This window comes from Eptatretus burgeri, chromosome 15 (assembly GCF_056783735.1).
Source record: "Eptatretus burgeri isolate ZD-2024b chromosome 15, Ebu_testis_v1, whole genome shotgun sequence".
NCBI lineage: Eukaryota > Metazoa > Chordata > Myxini > Myxiniformes > Myxinidae > Eptatretus > Eptatretus burgeri.
In genome coordinates this window covers 18800948-18821010 of record NC_140975.1, presented here as the reverse complement: position 1 = coordinate 18821010, position 20063 = coordinate 18800948, and the positions used below count along the sequence as shown (strand labels likewise).

General features: G+C 43.2%; 1 protein-coding gene across 1 annotated transcript in view; it reads left to right on the top strand.

Annotated features, from left to right (window-relative positions):
* The window catches only part of LOC147011669 (transmembrane channel-like protein 1), a 47949-nt gene extending 29055 nt beyond the window's left edge, over nucleotides 1–18894 (top strand). Inside the window, exons 9-19 of the mRNA XM_085857122.1 lie at nucleotides 6219–6366; nucleotides 7211–7405; nucleotides 10200–10379; nucleotides 10538–10702; nucleotides 12187–12315; nucleotides 15345–15412; nucleotides 15523–15762; nucleotides 15853–15978; nucleotides 16358–16436; nucleotides 17002–17209; nucleotides 18354–18894. Coding sequence (XP_085713248.1) covers nucleotides 6219–6366; nucleotides 7211–7405; nucleotides 10200–10379; nucleotides 10538–10702; nucleotides 12187–12315; nucleotides 15345–15412; nucleotides 15523–15762; nucleotides 15853–15978; nucleotides 16358–16436; nucleotides 17002–17209; nucleotides 18354–18598 — 1783 coding nt within the window. The 3' untranslated portion in view covers nucleotides 18599–18894. The remainder of the gene's footprint in view (nucleotides 1–6218; nucleotides 6367–7210; nucleotides 7406–10199; nucleotides 10380–10537; nucleotides 10703–12186; nucleotides 12316–15344; nucleotides 15413–15522; nucleotides 15763–15852; nucleotides 15979–16357; nucleotides 16437–17001; nucleotides 17210–18353) is intronic.
* Nucleotides 18895–20063: the final 1169 nt, after the last annotated feature.

The window sequence follows — 20063 nt, the reverse complement described above, 5'->3', positions numbered from 1 at the left end:
CCTTTAATATCCACAGAGCTGTGGAGACCGCAAGAGCTCCAAGAGGCCGGGCTGGTTACCTGTCACCCTCGTGGTGACTCGCTGAGCGACCCTTGACGTTTTGTCGGAAACACGGCAGCTCGATTGGTCCAGGCCCCGCTATGCGGCCTGGTGGATCGGTCTAGCCGTCGACGCCTCAGAGGAACGAACGGGCCTTTGCTCTTTCGAGAGTTGATGCTCTTTTAAGAGCCCGCCCGTTCCTCAGCGTTGGTTCGGACCGTTCTGTCGCTGGCTGGCGACCTCTCTCCGGCTTTCTCCACCTTCCCGCAGTTCTGCGCGGCACGGCAGGCTTGGCTGCGCTCCGACGACCCCGACTGCCCTCCACTGGACTTGAACCTTGGCAGGCTGCTGGCTTCCTCTGATTCGGTGCCAGCTCGACTCCAGACTTGCACTGCACGACTGGCATTCCGGCACGCCTTTTTATCGTGTCAGGGGTGCGTTTGATCTCTCACCTCTCACCTCTTACCCCCCCCCCCTCCGCTGGCTCCACCCTTTTTGTGATTCTGATCCGATCTCTTCGCGAAGCTCGGACATGCGCGGACATGGGTGAAATCATCAACCAGTACACGCGGACGTTGCAGGAATCATTGGCTCCCGCTCTAACAGGGAACCCTCGCGTCTGTCGGCGGCGATGTTGCTCGTTTGTGGGATTCACCGTGGCTGGCGAAAAGATGGCGGCACAATGGAGATGAAGGTGAGGCAATGTTGTGCGTTTGTGGAGATGTTGTTGAGGAGATGGTGAGGACATGTAGTGGTTGGCGCTGTGGTGGGGATGGCGTGGTTGTTGAGAGGCGGTTGTGGTTGGCACTGTGGTGGGGATGGCGTGGTTGTTGAGAGGCAGTTGTGGTTGTTCAGATGTGGTTGTTCAAAATTAAAGATAGCAAAAGAATAATGGCTGACTCAAAGATAACAGCCCGGTTACACGAATAAATCCCTTTAGACATCGGTGGGGAAATCTAATCGGAACACACACTTATCGACATAACTGATCTCTGGGAAGCCTGAATGGTGTTCTGTGAATTTCCACAACCGTAACAATATACACGTCAGGTGGGTTGACGACAACCATTGACTACCTGATGGTGCGTCGGCGAGATAGGGGAAACCTCCGGGACACAAAGGTGATCCAGTGGAGGAGACTGTTTCACAGCACCACCTGGTTGTCAGCGATATAAAGGTGAAAGGTGCGAGGAGAATTCAGCGGGTGAAGTACCAACCGAGGATGAAGGTGTGGAGGTTGAAAGAGGCGACAGTGAAGGAAGCATTAAGAGAGAGGCTGAGTATGGTAAAGGATGATCTAATTGAGCTTGAAAGTGGTTGGATGTCAATGAAAGATAGTCTATTGGGAGCCGTTGGTGAGGTATGTGGATGGACAAAAGGACCACCGAGGCACTCGGAAACATGGTGGTGGGGTGATGAAGTTGGAAAGAGTATTGAAGAGAAGAGGAAGAAGTTCAAGGAATGGCAAAAGGCGAAGGGTACGGTGGAAGAAGAGGTGGCGTATGGAAGTTATAAGGAAGCCAAGAAGGCTGCAAAGAAAGAGGTTGCAAAGGCGCAGGAGGCCCATAGGAAAATGTTTGGAGAAGCTTGGATTCGGAGGAGGGTAAGAGAGCGGTATTCAGGATTGCAAAGCAGATAGCGAGAGAGAGGTTTGATGTGACGGGGGTGAGTTGCTTGAAGGATGAAGTGGGACAAATCGTTGTGGATTCAGATGGAATTAAAGGAAGATGGAAGAGATATATGGAAAGGCTGTTGAATGTAGAAAGTGAATGGGATAGAAACATCGAGAGTAACCCGGTTTTAGGACCAGCAGAGAAGATAACTGAGAAGGAAGTTGAGGAAGCTATAAGAGCAATGAAGAGGAGAAAAGCAGGAGGGCTGACGGGAGTTGTGGGAGATATGTTGAAGGCAGCGGGAAGTTGGGGTGTGAAGAGAATGACAGAGATCTGTAATCTGGTGGTGAAAGAAGGCCGCATTCCAGTGGATTGGGAACCGAGTACCCTCGTCCCTCTGTACAAGGGGAAAGGTGACCCTCTGGACTGTGGCTCCTATGGAGCAATAAAGTTATTGGAGCATGGAATGAAGGTATTGGAAAGGTGTTGGAGAAGAGGATAAGGAAGAAGGTAAAGATTGACGAAATGCAGTTTGGATTTATGCCAGGAAGAGGAACGACAGATGCAATTTTTATTGTAAGGCAGTTGCAGGAGAAGTACATGGAGAAGAGGAAGAAGTTGTTTTTTTGGTTTGTTGATCTGGAGAAAGCATTTGATGGGGTTCCACGTGAAGTTATGACATGGGCATTGAGGAAGTTATGAGTGGAGGAATGGTTGATCAGAGTAGTGATGGCCATGTACGAGAGAGCACGCACAGCCGTAAGGATGAAGGATGGGAACAGTGGTGAGTTTGAGGTGAGGGTAGGAGTGCACCAGGGGTCGGTACTAAGTCCACTTCTATTTGTAGTTGTGATGGAGGTGCTGGCTCGGAGGGTAAAGGAGGGTTTACCGAGGGAGCTGCTGTATGCAGATGATCTGGTGTTGATTGCAGAGAGTATGGATGGACTGAAGGAGAAGATGAACAAGTGGAAGGAATGTATGGAGGCAAAAGGTTTGAAGGTGAATATCGGAAAGACGAAGGTGATGGCAAGTGGTAAAGCATGTGGTGAGGTGGAAAGGACTGGGAAATGGCCGTGTGCTGTGTGCAGGAAGGGTGTCGGAGTGAACTCCATTCAGTGTACAATGTGTGCTGAATGGGTTCATCGAAAATGTAGTGGGGTGAGAGGGTCATTAACCAGTGTGGCAGCTACATTCAAGTGTAAGGTGTGCATCGAGGGAGCAGCAGATGAAGGAATTGTTGAGTTGGATCTTGGAGATGGTGTGAAGCTGGAAGGGGTGAAAACATTTTGCTATCTCGGAGACATGCTGAATGGAGAAGGTGGATCAGACTCTTCGACGGTTGCGTGAGTGAGATGTGCATGGAAGAAGTTTCGGGAACTGAGTGGCGTGCTGACAAAGAGGGGAGTGTCGTTGAAGCTGAAGGGAAAGGTGTATGCTACATGTGTGAGGAGTACGATGATTTATGGGAGTGAGACATGGGTACTGAACATGGAGCAGCAACAAAGGCTGGAAAGGGTGGAAATGCGAATGGTTCGGTGGATGTGTGGAGTATCGTTGAGAGAGAGGAAGACAAATGATGACTTGCGGAAGATGATGGGAATAGAGTCTGTGATGGAGGTTGTGAAGAGAAACAGGTTGAGATGGTTGGGTCATGTGTTGAGGAAGGATGAAAGTGACTGGGTGAGAGGAGTGTTGGAAATGAGTGTAGTCGGAAGTAGAGGACAGGGAAGACCGAGAAAAACTTGGCTAAAAGGTGGTGGAAGAGGAAATGTGGGCAAGGGGATTAAGAAGGGGAGATGCAGAAAACAGGGTAAAGTGGAGAAGATTGTCATGGGGTCCACAAGGCTAACCCCCGCTCCAGTGGGGAAAATGGCCTTTAAATGCTTGTTGTTGTTGTTGCCACACTATGACCAATGTTCACGACTTTGCCGCACATGAGGCAACAACCTCGATCACAGTCAAGTCTCGTGGAACGGAGCACCCTCCCATCTTCGCAGCACATTTCACAACTCTTATAGTGCCGGTTCACCGGGGGAGACAAAGACCAGTTGGAAACGTGGCATCGTCACACAAGTCACAGGCGTGAGTGCATCGTGTGACGATTTCTCGAGCACACAAAGTACACAAACCTCATGACACACGTGCGAACACATCCTTGCAACCACACCCCTTTCCCAGATCCACACCCATGCTTCCATCCATCACTGATCCCTATTAAATCATACTCTCACCGTAACACTCACATCGGTGACTAATCCCCGCACGCTCTCCATGCATTCGTGCACACGTACATTATTCTCGCATTGCAGTTTCGAAGTGTAGAGAGGACAGCTGGCTTTTTGTGTGGACACCCAAAGGACGACGTGCTTTGAGACGCTCCGATTCATGCTGGTGGAGCATCATAACAGGCGTTTTCGTTTCCAGGTTCATCCACGGGGAATTAAAGCCACGACCAAACATTTACAAGGTGACCGTGTCACCGACTGAGCCATCCTGCCCAAAAAACAAAAAAAAAAAAAAAAACTTTTATATCGAAGGTTTCTTTGTCTTTTTGAAACTTTTGAAATTTGTGTTGATCATGACAAGTTGTATTTCTATGCCCCCAATATCGATACCGATATTTTCATTGTGTTTTTGAAACGTTCAAAGTTTTTATTGATCATGACAAGTTGTATTTCTATGCCCCCGATATCAATACCGATATTTTCATTGTGTTTTTGAAACGTTCAAAGTTTTTATTGATCATGACAAGTTGTATTTCTATGCCCCCGATATCAATACCGATATTTTCATTGTGTTTTTGAAACGGTCGAAATTTTTATTGATCATGACAAGTTGTATTTCTATGCCCCCGATATCAATACCAATATTTTCATTGTGTTTTTGAAACTTTTGAAATTTGTATTGATCATGACAAGTTGTATTTCTATGCCCCGATATCGATACGGATATTTTCTTTGTCTTTTTGAAACTTTTGAAATTTGTGTTGATCATGACAAGTTGTATTTCTATGCCTCCGATATCGATACCGATATTTTCATTGTGTTTTTGAAACGTTCGAAATTTGTATTGATCATGACAAGTTGTATTTCTATGCCCCGATATTGATACGGATATTTTCTTTGTCTTTTTGAAACTTTTGAAATTTGTGTTGATCATGACAAGTTGTATTTCTATGCCTCCGATATCGATACCGATATTTTCATTGTGTTTTTGAAATGTTCGAAATTTGTATTGATAATGACAAGTTGTATTTCTATGCCCCGATATCGATACCGATATTTTCATTGTGTTTTTGAAACTTTTGAAATGTGTATTGATCATGACAAGTTGTATTTCTATGCGCCTGATATCGATATTTTCATTGTGTTTTTGAAACTTTTGAAATTTGTATTGATCATGACAAGTTGTATTTCTATGCCCCTGATATCGATACTGATATTTTCATTGTGTTTTTGAAACTTTTGAAATGTGTATTGATCATGACAAGTTGTATTTCTATGCGCCTGATATCGATACCGATATTTTCTTTGTCTTTTTGAAACTTTTGAAATTTGTATTGATCATGAGAAGTTGTATTTCTATGCACCCGATATCGATACCGATATTTTCATTGTGTTTTTGAAACGTTCGAAATTTTTATTGATCATGATAAGTTGTATTTCTATGCCCCCGATATCAATACCGATATTTTCATTGTGTTTTTGAAACTTTCGAAATTTTTGAAACATGACAAGTTGTATTTCTATGCCCCGATATCGATACGGATATTTTCTTTGTCTTTTTGAAACTTTTGAAATTTGTATTGATCATGACAAGTTGTATTTCTATGCCCCCAATATCGATACCGATATTTTCATTGTGTTTTTGAAACGTTCGAAATTTGTATTGATCATGACAAGTTGTATTTCTATGCCCCCGATATGGATACCGATATTTTCATTGTGTTTTTGAAACTTTCGGTATTTGTATTGATCATGACAAGTTGTATTTCTATGCCCCGATATCGATACCAATATTTTCATTATGTTTTTGAAACTTTTGAAATGTGTATTGATCATGACAAGTTGTATTTCTATGCGCCTGATATCGATACCGATATTTTCATTGTGTTTTTGAAACTTTTGAAATTTGTATTGATCATGACAAGTTGTATTTCTATGCCCCTGATATCGATACTAATATTTTCATTGTGTTTTTGAAACTTTTGAAATGTGTATTGATCATGACAAGTTGTATTTCTATGCACCTGATATCAATACTGATATTTTCATTGTTTTTGAAAATTTTGAAATTTGTATTGATCATGACAAGTTGTATTTCTATGCACCCGATATCGATACCGATATTTTTATTGTATCTTTGAAACTTTTGAAATTTGTATTGATCATGACAAGTTGTATTTCTATGCGCCTGATATCGATACCGATATTTTCGTTCTGTTTTTGAAACTTTTGAAATGTGTATTGATCATGACAAGTTGTATTTCTATGCCCCCGATATCGATACCGATATTTTCTGCTGCCTTAGAATGTAATTTGACATTTTCTGGTTCCCATCGCACAGGATGGCGCGGAATGTAAACGATTCGACCGGAGGAGATTCTGATGAGAATTTCACATTCAGCTGGAAACTCTTCACCAGCTGGGACTATCTCATCGGAAACCCTGAAACGGCGGACAGCAAAATAGCTTCGACAACCACAAGCTTTCGTGTACGCTCGAACGGTTTCTGCGCAGTTTCTGACTTTGACTGATCCAAGCAATCCAAGTGTGAAAATATTCTCTCAATTTTATTCTATAATTCCGAACTAATACTCATCTCGTTGCATAGCAAATGTGACATGGGTAAGAAAATATGAGGTTTGTGTAAAGACAAGTCTAACTTGACAGCATATCCATTGGAGACACGTTGCTTAAATCAAGGTCGGACGTCTAATAGAGATGTAAATCCTTCCTTTTCTGATTTGGCTTGGGAAAATTTCAACATATGAAAGTTGTTTCCACAATTCACATATACTGTATGGGAAAAGTATACTGATATAAAACGTACCATCAGTGTTTTCTTCAACTTCATTCATATGCAGCACATGGCCGTGAGGAGAGAGTCGTTGGCTGAGGATATGGCTGTGCAGCGCCCCTCTGTAGGTTAGGGCAGGAATTTGTAATTTTTCAGGATGCCGGTAATAACTTGCTGAATCTTCACGAAAGACACCGTGGGATCTTTAACGTCCACCCACAAATGCTGGCAGACAGGACATCCAGTTTAACGTCCCTCCGCGGGGTGGCACACACATTGATGCCTCGCCATGCCTGCGAGACACCACGACGACAGTTTGTAGTTGGGCAGAGATTCTAACCCAGGCCAGATGACTCAGAAGCGAGTGTGCAAACCCCTCGGCTACCCTGCCAGCACTGAATCAGTATCTTTAAAAAATAAAATAAAATCTTGCATTCCTGGAATTGTCATACAAACTCCAGGTCTAATATCGATATTAGGCGAACAACTTCGTTTGCTGTTGTTTTAGCAGCTCATTGTTTGTTGAACTCTATCTTCAGGAGTCCATCTTGGAGGAGCAGGAGAGCATGAAGGACGAGAACATCCATCTCAGACGTTTCCTTCGCGTGCTCGCCAACGTGCTCATCCTGGCCGTGCTCGCTGGAAGTGGATACCTCATTTATTACGTTGTTAAACGCTCACAGAAGTTTTCACAGCAAGGCTGGGATAACTTTGGGATGTGGGAACGCAATGAGGTTCGTTTTTAACTGCTATAAATAGCTATATATATATATATATATATATATATATATATATATATATATATATATATATATATATATATCGTTACAACATTAAGGCCCTCTGTCAACCACCTACAATTCTTACATCCTCATTCCCCTTCTTCCAAATCCCTTTCCTCCCTTATTTCATAACAATTGTGCATTATGTAAAAAAAAAAAAAACACCACCAAACTTTGCACAGACATATACGAATACCAAATGATCATTTCCAGGTTTTTAAGCACTTGAAATTATACTTCTGTGTGCATGTTCAGTGATGTTTGATCGGGCACTTCTACTTTGGTATAAAAATCGATGTTGGGGACAAATTACTGCCACCTCCTTCATCTTAACACTTCTTCTTACACTCCCATACCCTACCTTATTTACCATATCCTCCTTTCTATTCCCTTCCTCAATTTCATTTTTCACTTTTTATCCCTCACCATCCTATAAGTGGATCCACAATCATACAGCGGTCCCCAAGCAGTTATTTAATTCATATTCGTTCTCGTTCGCCATTCCCTCATGTATCGCAGGTACATGGGACAAGGTGCGTTGCAAGGGTTTTTAGGTAGGCCTTTAATTCCATTCACTATCACTTTATCTATTTTATTTCCTTTACTTCACACACACACACCACCTCTCCTTCACACAAGCACGCGCACATGTTTGCAGACAGCCTCACTAGCATTTGCCACCAAAACCCCGTTCAAACCGCACGCCGTTCCCCAATGTACAATTCCTTTCAACCTTCTCCGTACTCGAACCAAAATGCTACAACCTTCACACGGCCACCACAACGCCTTCCTAAGAATCCCCACAATAACCTATGCTCACCCACCTCACCACAAACGCTTCAACCACCTCACCACAACCGCCACAATGCTTACATCACCTCACCACAACCGCTACGAATTCCGCAACCGCAGTCAGCATGCTTACCACTGTCCTTTGAGGATATCAGGGAATTGTGGGTGCAACCTACCATGGTGGAAGCTTGTGTTCGGAACATTTTGGCATGTAGCTCGAAGCGCAAGAAAGCGCTAGACTCCGTTTAACGTCTAAATAGTCTAAATAGCCTAAATAGTCTAAATAGCCTAAATAGCCTTCTTCTTCTTTCGGCTGCTACCATTAGGGGTCGCCACAGCGGATCATCTGTTATGATCCGCATAGTTATTTGGCACAGGTTTTATGCCGGATGGCCTTCCTGACGCAACCCTGGTCGCCTCTTACGACACACAGGGATATGGTACACCTATTCTAACCGGGGCATACACCGGGCCCAGTACACTGGTACTCACTTCGCTGACCTCGGAAGGATGACAGGCTGAGTCAACCTCCTGGTGTGTATTAATTCAAGCGGCTAACGGGGCTTGAACTCAGGACCTTTTGGATCCCAAGCCACTACCCTAACCACTACCCCAACACCAGGCTTAAAATAGCCTAAATAGTCTAAATAGCCTAAATAGCCTTCTTCTTTCGGCTGCTCCCGTTAGGGGTCGCCACAGCGGATCATCTGTTATGATCCGCATAGTGATTTGGCACAGGTTTTATGCCGGATGGCCTTCCTGATGCAACCCTGGTCGCCTCTTACGACACACAGGGATATGGTACACCTATTCTAACCGGGGCATACACCGGGCCCAGTACACTGGTACTCACTTCGTTGACCTCGGAATGATGACAGGCTGAGTCAACCTCCTGGTGTGTATTAATTCAAGCGGCTAACGGGGCTTGAACTCAGGACCTTTTGGATCCCAAGCCACTACCCTAACCACTACCCCAACACCAGGCTTAAAATAGCCTAACTAGTCTAAAAAGCCTAAATAGTCTAAATAGCCTAAATAGCCTAAATATGCTAAATAGTCTAAATAGCCAAATCGCTAAATCATGACCCCCATTTGGTACCCAGCGCACATTCATGGCTGGAAAGCGCTTCCAGAAACATGCACTCCATGTTCATCTCAGAGCTCCGTCGCATTGCCGAGTTCAGGGGTGAATGAAGCCATCCTCGGCATCGGAGTCTCGCAGGGGCGGGGCTACTTTTTGGGAAGGCGTCCGTGCACCAATGGGAGCGCTGGGAAAATGCCTACTGATCGTCCTGATCCGACTTTGGGCTCCTCCCTCGCCAGACGTCTATAAAACACCCTACAAAGTAGAAGTGAGAAGTGGTTGAGTCACGAGAGGTTGGTTGAGAGTCAGAGGTAGTTTCTGAGGTCTGGGTTCTGGTTCTGGGTGAAGAGGGGAGAGTTCTGGCTTGATCAGCGGTGCAAGGAGGAAGAATGAACGGAGTAAGCGGAGTCCCCATCCCCTCAATACCCCTCAACATGCAATCTGTGAGGGATTATATCCAAGTATCTCAATAAGAGCTAGCAACTGGTATTTTGACTGTAAAGTCATGGACCACACCAGCGCCTGCTGAAATGGTCCTGACCAACATGTGGTACCTGCTTGCAATACAAAGAACATTTACAAGTTAAACTCCAACTTCCTGTTTAGTTGCAGCCTGTGAAAGAAACAGAAACAAATTCCTTGCAGGTTAATCGATCTATCTCTCTCAAACAACCAAAAAAAATTGTCTTATCCTAAGGATTGCCTTTCTTAGAAATGCTATGCATTTGAATAGTGAGCTAAGTAATACCATAAGTAACTTGTCATGGGGAAAAAAGTTAAATTTTGTCTCATTGTTTGTAAGCATGACCCCATTCTCCACCAGTTCCTATGATTTTTTTTTTGTCTCCCCACTGCTCATCAACTGTGCAGGTGAACATCGTAATGTCCCTGTTGGGCATGTTCTGCCCCCCACTTTTTGAGACCATCTCTGCACTCGAGGATTATCATCCCCGGATAGCACTACGCTGGCAACTTGGGCGCGTCTTTGCACTGTTCATGGGAAACTTGTACACGTTCATCATCGCCCTCATGGATGAGATCAACAACAAGGCATTCGCCGCCACACAGAGCAGTTGAAGCACGATAGCATTCACTATCAATTGTGTGATTTTATCCATATTAATACAAATGTTGTACACTACCACCGTATTTAAATAACATTGCTGATCTTCCATCTCCTGACATGCTTACATCTTTCTTTGTTGTAGCTTGTTGAAGAGACGGCGCTCAGGAACTCCACCAATTTCATGGCATTGATTCATCCACCAATCCCATCTCTCCTGACAAACGGCTCATCGACTGTCGCACCTCCTGCGTCCATCAACCCAGCCGATGTTCCACGAGGTCCATGTTGGGAAACTATGGTTGGACAGGTTTGCTATTACACAGCAATTATAATTAGTTCAGTTGTCCTCGTAAATTGGTTGTCAGAGTAATTTCTTTAACCAAGATAAACGGTTTCATTTTCAGGATTTTTAGCTGGTCAAAAAGATTATGATCAAAGGGATCACCCAGTTTACTGATCTGTGATTGGTTAAATTACCAGGCATTGATGTGCCATCTCACATGGTATAAAACATGGTGTAAATTCAGACTTGTGATTTACTAATGAAGTTCCAAAATACAAGTTTATCACCATCGGTCATATCACAAAATGGACCTCAAAGCACTTTTACATACTACCCACCTGTTTAAACAATCTACGAGCTGATCTTTGCACCTCTTGTTTCATCCAAGATTTTAAAGTGGAAACGCTGACAATGATCAGTCCTCGTAATTCTTAGCTTTTGAAACCATGATGATAGATTTTCATCGATATCAATTCCAACTTGGAAGCTTCCACACTTCCCAGTGATCTACTCAAAGGCTAAACCGTTCAACATTACCCATAAGTGGTATCTCGTCTTCACGGTGTATATCGTAACTATTTATCAGACTTATGACGCAAATTGTTTTGGTAGGTGAATGTTTTTCAGCCCCACGTGCGAAGCGAAACGCGGGATTAAGCAATTGGTTCACTTTGTCAATCTGTCGACAGATGTCAGTCTCTCATCGACGAATGACAAAAGTTCAATTTAATTTTACATTTTGAACGCTGTAGAACACGAATCAGAACATGAATCAGGACACAAACTAGCAGTTTAGCAGGACTTTCGCTGTGAATTTGGCAAAATTGTAGGGATTCTTGTCCCCATCGCCTGTGCGCAGAGAGGAGTGATATAATTATTTCACTCCGTCTACCTGCAGGCAGTCAAAACAAAATTGAAAATCATTCCAAACAGGAAACTTTGTGTTTTTAAGGACGTTATAAAGGACACAAACAACAGGCATGAAGAACTAACGTAACGTGTTAAGTATGGTGGAGTAAAAGATGGTGCATCAACGGTGGTAAACTTCCAAAACATTTTGTTTCTAAAGCCTTTTAAACCTCTATTTTATTTCAATTGAATTATATACTTGAACAGTGGAGAAAAATCGCCTTCATGCAACTTTTAAAAACCTTCCGTTTAGTAGTATGTGGACAAAATATTACGCCATTTTATGCCATCTCCACCAATCAAACGTGCCGCTCGCGTTCTCATCGTTTGGGAATATTGAGAGTCAGACAAAATGGCAGCTCGTAGGAAATATAGATCGTGCTTGGAAATGCAGAGCAAGAGTTTAAAAGACCCTTCCCGTGTCCTTTTTCTCAAGACTGCGTGAGGTCTCAGGTGTTCAATGAACTCTCTGGTCTCAGGTTGATCAGTTTGAAAGTTTATGAACAAATGTGTATTAAAACTAGACTTGCAAGTTTCATCATTTCTGCTGTTTTGACACTTGCTTAATGCTTTTTTTGTTTTTCCCCTCTGCTCTGCAGGAATTTGTCCGTCTTACAATATCGGACATTCTTACCACATATGTCACCATCATGCTTGGAGACTTTGTGAGAGCACTCTTTGTCAGGGTTTTCAACTATTGCTGGTGTTGGGACCTGGAGTATGGGTTTGTAAGTGTTTTATATTTATTAACCTTCACCATCGAAGATGAATGGAGGTTACTGTTTTCACCCCTGTTTGTTTGTTTGTGAACAGTATTACGGAAAAACTCCCGGACGGATTTCGACGAAACTTGGTGGGGGGATTAGGTATGGTCAAAGGATCATGCCATAAGATTTTGGACTTGGTCCAAAAAAAAAAAAACAGAAAATTTTGCAACTTATTTTCAAAAAAATTTCGATTTTATCTGAAAAATATTATAATTTTTTTTTTGCATTTCTACATGTTTTAAGTCATTTCCAACCCAAAACAAAAAAAAAATTGTTAGAGAAAAAAAAAACCAAATTTTGCAACTTTAAAAAAAAAAAAATTTCGATTTTTTTTTTTGGGGCATTTCTACATGCGCGTCAATCTAGTTTAGTTTATTCAATCGTAGTTCAGTAGAGTCCGATCCGTTTTGACCTACAATGAATTGGATATTAGGTTCACTTAAGTGACCCAGCAGTATTGGTGGCGGAGGTTTTGCACTCTACCGAGTGCTTCCCCTCTAGTTTATTTATGTATTTTTTATCCAGGTTTAAGGCTCATGGAAAAGCAAGGTAATGGAAGGGAAAGAAGCAATGACCGAACAGTGAGGCAGTGGTGTCACAATTGGACACAACGAACAAGAAAATGAATGAACAAAAGAGAAAGAGAGAGGATGGGAGGAAACATTGCCCCATGCAAGTGAAAGTTGTGTTCTGGTAGGGTTTCTGGGGGAGGATAAAATCATGTGTGGGGGTGGGGGATGACATGAGATGGTGGTTCACCACTTGAAGCGCTGGAGGGAAGAGTGCAATCAAATAGTCTCTGTTTGGCAGAGTCAAAAACTGGAGATGAGGAACAAAAGAGAAGAGGTGTGCATAAAAGTCTGGATTTGGGGAGTTTATTTAGGAGTGGTAACTGTTATGGTGTAAATACCGACTCCATCAACTTCAGTTAAGTGAGTTCAAGAGGACGGTTATCCTGTTGCTTGCACATGCTTATCCAACAAGGCGTCTCACTTCCTGCCGTCAAGCCCCCAGGCTCACGCATTTACGGCAACACAAACTATCCACACTAACACTTTATCAATTCAAATAAAAGCACATAACAACCAAACATAACATTTCCACCTCTTCCCCCGCACAGAGTTTAGATGTGGAAGGAGGTTACAAACTCCTGCAGGAAGCGTGGATGCTGTCGAACTGATGTGGGCTGTGCTGCAGGTGCAACAGGTTCAGGGCCTCCCCAATCAGTCAAAGCATCTGAACTGGAGGGCCAGAATGCAGTTCCATGTGGGTGGTGAGCTTTTCCATTGTCAGAAATGGATATTTATCTGGGATGATGGCTATGCTCACGGTGCACAGATCCACACAAATGTGGAGTCCCCCTGACTTTTTAATTGCTATTACCAGATTGAAGATCCAGTGGGAGGCATTGATGGGCTCAATGGTCCTGGAATCCAGCAGGGCTTTCAGCTCAGCCATAACTTGATTCCATCAGGCAAAGGGAATGCAGTGCAGTGGCTGGATCACTGGGGTCACCGCTGGGTGGAATTTGGGTGAGGGAATGAAGGTGGAGAGACAGCCCAGGCCATCAAACAGCGCCGGCCATTGTCACTGCTGGAAGGAAGTAACCTACAGGATCTCCGTGCCCCAGTTGTCTATCAAGGAGAAGCCGGGCCCCTTGAAGAGGTCGAGACCCAGGTGGTTGGCCCCCTTGCGTGTGAAGTGCAACAGGAAGGCTGGCAGAGATCTAGTACCGTAGTGCACCCGATGCTACAGGGAACCCAAGACTTTGATTCTGGCCTGTCTGTAACTGCTCAGAGTGGTGGAAGGGTGCTGTCATGGTGGGTGTGAAAAGAATCACTTGTAGGTGTTAAGATTGAGCAGAGACATGGCAATGCCAATTCCTGAAATGCAGTTGTAAGCTGTAAAATTTATTCACCCAGCCACTGGCTCTACTGTCAGAATGTGAACCACTGGAGAAGAATGCTCTGGGCCAAGGCAAAATGTGCCTTGAGAACACTGACAGCCTCAGCATATGTCAGCTGGTCTCAATATGGAGATGTGCTGTCCCTCAATCCCCAGACAGTGCAGCAACAGAGAGCGTTTGCGGGCATCACTCACATCCTCCAAGCCAAGTGCGAGCAGGTATGTCTGGAAGGATATGATCCAGCGGTTCCACGGAACAGGCAGCTTGCCAGGCAATGCCAGAAAGGTAGGCAGGGGTGAAAGCGAAACTTCAGCCATCCTCGTCGCCAATGTTATGGTGCGAATACTGACTCCAACAACGTCAGTTAAGTGAGGCTCAAGAGGACGTTTATTCCATTGCTTGCACATGCTTATCCAGCATGGAGTCTCACTTCCTGCCGTCAAGCCCCCCATGCCCCCTCACTTCTGGCAATGCAAACTATCCACACTAACACGTCATCAATTCAAATAAAAGCACTTAACAACCAAACATCAGTTACTGGTAGAATGCATGTGTCCTCAGGATGCTTTGGAGGGTCAGATAATGGGGAGACCAGAGCAAGTTAGACCAGAGCAGATGTGGTTAAAAAAAAAACCAGAGCGGACACTGACCTGTCTGCGATGTGACTGTAACAGGCCTTGTGCTTCGGCCTCATCATAGGAGATGCCAATAATGTTGAGAGGTTTCAATTCCACAGAATGCAGGTGAGAGTATTAGCTTTACACATCACCTATGTTTGACCATAATCACATGGCATGCCAAACTCTCCCTTACATCGGTAATGAAGTATTAGATGAGTGCTTGGTCCATGTTATTGAGCCAAACTGGATGCTGCATCAACACGCAGTGGCAAAGTAGTACAATCAAAGTAGTATGCACTCGGCCGACTTTACCTGAAAATAATGCACAATGAATCCATGAATGTCCAGTAGCTTCACAAAGATGAGAAACCCACAGAGAGATAGTATAATTGAAATAGATCTTCTTAAAATGTCGATCCAAAACAGCTTTTGAAATTTCTGATCGGCTTCATATGTCTTTCCAGCCTTCTTACTCCGAATTTGACATCAGTGGGAATGTACTCGGCTTGATTTTCAACCAAGGCATGATTTGGTAAGTCGTCTTTCTCTTTTTGTCTCAAATTCACCAGCGACGTTGCTCACTCCATGTTTGTGTCCATTTATTTTGGTCCGAACCTTGTGTTAACATTGATGCATTTGCAGGATGGGGTCATTCTACGCACCAGGCTTGGTAGCGGTCAATGTACTCCGCCTGCTCTCATCGATGTACCTGCAATGTTGGGCAGTGGTTACTTCCAATGTACCACATGAACGGGTCTTCAAAGCATCTCGATCCAATAACTTTTACATGGCCATCCTTCTCTTCATCCTCTTTCTCAGCCTTCTGCCCACAGCATACACGATCGTCTCTTTACCCCCCTCATTTGACTGTGGTCCCTTCAGGTATTTCGAAAGCTTACATAAGTCACAGTTTGCTTTCCACCTGAAGAAAGTGTCTGAGTGTCCTGATCCTAAATGAATGTGTCTATGCAGTGGTAAGACGCGTATGTACGACGTGATCGCAGAAACCATTGAAGCCGATTTCCCTGCATGGTTCAGCACCGTTTTCGGCTACGTTGCTAACCCTGGGCTGGTCCTACCGGCCATTTTGTTGCTTGTGTAAGTTTGTGAAAGTTTTTCATTTCCATGAACATGACACAATACAAAAGAGAAAATAGATGTTACATACAAATCAAGTGGAATATGAAATACCACCAAGTACAGTAGAGCAAGGAATTAACTATTGATTTGTGAAAGTTGCTTGAGAATAGCTTATACCTTTACTGAGCTGATCAAAATAGACTGTGCTTTCTCAGGATGTTATTGACGTGAAAGGAAGTCCTGTAAGTACGATGTATGCCGCAGCAATTTTCCTTGACATGTGCTAATCAATATTCAATTACGAAGTCTTCAAAAAGTTTTGGAATTTGCAAAAAAACAAACAAACAAAAAAGAAACATTGTTATGTGACGGGTTTGTTGTGCTTGTGGATTTTCAGGCTAGCTTTGTATTACCTTCAAGCAGTGTCAAAATCTTACAAGGAAGCCAATCTTGAGCTGAAGAAGAAACTACAAATGGTAGGTTGTCATTTGGCGCTGTTGCTCCCAAACGACATATTGGGGCATTGGGGCACCCACGATTGCATTGTGAATGTTTCCATTGTTGAAAATTTATCTCTAAACTGGTCGCCACTCCCTGCGGCGGAGTGCTGCAGAAGCAGCCATGAATAAGACCAATAACTTGGAATTTGGTCAGAATATCAACACAAAATGGCTGATTCTTGTCAAAAGCTCTTTTTCTTTAACTTCCACAAACAAATCTAACAGATGGGACAACTGGCATAGCATCGCCTGCTGCAGGTGTACTCATCAATGTAAAGCAATGCTTGCGGAGGTATCGGGATGGCGGTTTATTGGTGGGCTGAGAGCCCAACCCAGATTAGATACGTCATTGGCGATGTCACTCCTGAGCTCTCTTATCAGCCACAGTCATATCTTCAGAACCATGGCCATGATAGTTTCCCCATCATGCGAGCTGTTTCACGGAACAACCATGGCTTTCTTGTAGCTATTACAGTAGCAATGATCGATCTGTCACAGTGGCACGTAGTTGGTTAACAACACGTCGTCGTTTCATTTTCAGCAACGTGATGATGAAAAAAGCAAACGAAATAAGGTGAACACCACCGTGGGTGACTCCATGAAAAATGAAGAGGGAAGAAATGTTGCAGCATCAAAGAAAGGAGAGCACAACGATGCCACTGCTGACTCAACAAAAGCAAAAGCATCACAGCAAAGCTGTAGAAATTCCACAAAGAACAAGATCCAGAGAGGAAAAGCTGTTGCTGAAGGTATGTAGACATATAATACATATATATATATATTGAAAAACGCTTTCAGAAAGTATTCACACCCCTCGACTTTTGTCACCTTTTGTTGTGTTACAGCCAGAATTTAAAATGGATTAAATTTTAAATATTTTGTCACCGATCTACACAAAATACCCCATGATGACAAAGTGAAAACATGTTTATAGTCCACCTCTTTTTTTGAAGCGCCTTGTACAAGGGCTGTTCAACATGTTCTACGAATCCAAATCCATTAGGACCATACTCTGAAAAAAGCATTGATGCTGCCCAAGCAGTTTCCTGGGCTATTGGCAAATCCTGGATGGGTCACCACTCCAACCCAGGCTTCTCAAATGGCTCAATTATCCCAGCAAGCTGGTACTCATTTTGCCAATCTCAGTAAGATAACAGGCTGAGGAAACCCCACCTGGTATTAATTCAACAACCAAGCAGGATTTCAATTCAGGCTACTCAGATTCCAAGCCCACCATCCCAACCATTTGGCCAATACCAGGTCGGGGTTCCCTTTGTTAGTGGTAAATAAATAAAGAAACACAGAAGTGATTAAAATAAAAACATGTAAATTTTTATTAATTATTGGTTTCCATATTCTCATAATAAAGATGTTTGTTGAAAATCTGTAGACAAAAGCTGAAATGGTGAAAGGTTACGGACCCAAAAGACTGAAGCTCAAAATAAATAAAGAAACATGGAAGCGATTTAAAAAAAAAAACAAACCGGCTGTCTCGTGCTGCGCAGCTGCGGATATCCCAGTATGACCTATTCCTACTCACTTTGACTTTGCCCTGTGACATTTTTACCCAATCATTAATTAGTCTTCTGCATATTCTCATCTTTAGGGTTTGCTAAAAATTTTACGACAAAAGGGCAAAATGATAAAAAAACAAAACAAGTTATGACTTGGACAGACAGACAGACGGACATAGAAGCGATTGCAATACCCTGACTTCTGCTAACAAGGAGTAAACCAATATATAAATATATATATATATATATATATATATATATATATATATATCTAAAAATACATTTACATATTTTATTACTAATTATAACTACTTATCTGTTGAACAAATGTTGTCATCATTTTCTTTCTCATGTATGGTGCCATGGAATGGTGGAACAGCTACGGAGGATGAAGACGCAAGTAATAACAGATCCTTCAACCACGCAACTGAGGACAGGGCCCGACGGGCCCATGGTCGTGGTCGTGGCCGTGGCCGGCATCCTGGCGTGCCTCACTTTCCAGTACCTCCATGGATGATGATGGGATATTATCCTGGATACTTACCTGGACATCCTCATTCACCACACCTGTACCCTCCCTACCGAAGACATCCGCCACGTGAAAGAGGGTATCCACAGTACTGATTGAAATATAAACAAAGAATTAAAGGATACTGTGGAGGATATATCAGTTGTAAGAGTGATCTGAAGCATAAAAAGTATTTACAAGGAAATTCATAATAGGGAAAAAGGCCATTTGGTCCGTCAGACTTGTATCACATTTTGAATATTCTGCCCTTTAAGAACCTTCTTCACCACCATATGTATTTAATTATCATCTTTAAAAAGCCGGTTGAATTCAATTTATCACAACCACTCATTGGACCTATCTCTTATTAGTGACATCATGATGTGTTTATCACAAGAAGTTCTGGGGGGGGGGGGGGGGAAATCTTGGGCTCATCCGCCATGTTGGTTCATGCAGATGTTGTTTGCAATACCAGCTGACCAGGTGGCGCTGACCTTTGCTCTTTGTAAACATATCCAAGCAAACTCCTCCAGAACACCAAGATAACTCGCTCATTCCCTTTTGTCTGTTACCAGTCAATCATTAAGAAGCCGAGGTTATGGGTAAGTTTAACTTCAAAGACTCAATACCGGAACCACCTGTTCAGGCAGTGATGTCAGCATCTCGAAACAAAAATGGCGGATTGAACCCAAGGCGTTTCTTCCCCTAGAATATATCGTGCTCAGCGTGCCGTCACGTCAACAGTTCTGCGGTCCATTCTTTATGATTCTCGACAATATGTTGACAAACCAATGTTTGTTAGCCTCGCCAATGTGTGTCCATCTTCAGATCAAATTTTTGAAGATCATTCGTTCTCAGATGCTCTGTAATCTATATATCCTAGAGAGGCTGTTCTACATCGTTAACCCCTCTATCTTGTTTGCTTTTGCTTTGGAAAGAGTTTGTGATCTCTCTGTAATAACTTAATTTCTGTTGTGTATCTGATGTTTCGTATTACACGGATTCACAGCACACGTGCTTCAATCCCAATGTATTTATGAAAAAGAAAAGATATATGATCATGCCTTGTGGTTTGGATACTTCGTTTACATCACCAGCCACGACATGTTTGAATGAGTGGTATTGGCTACTACTTGTGCAGTCATAGACAACAAAATGGCGACACATGTCTTTTGATTTGATAGTGACAATCGGGGCTTGTGATTCGAATCGGGACGTGGTGAATCCTGTCTGGGAAATTATTTAAATTAAATTTTGTAAAATTATCAGGATTGTATATACCAAGTGGTGCTGACCACACCTGCGCTGACACCACCTGCCACATAAAAAAGGGAAAGCTCTTTAGTCTGCCTTTAGCAGTCTCAAACTGCATAATTCACCGCAGATGTGAGAAAGTTCCTTTGAAATGATTTATGTACAAGGTACATCAGCATTATACCTTGTAGGGAAGGCTCCAGGATAGCCTCGACCGAGAGGTATCTGCACTCGTGTTGGAGCTATCCATTCGGGGTTAGAATCTCGGCCTAGTTATTAACTGTAATCTTGGTGCTCCACGAGGTATTAATGTGTGCCGTCCTTCGA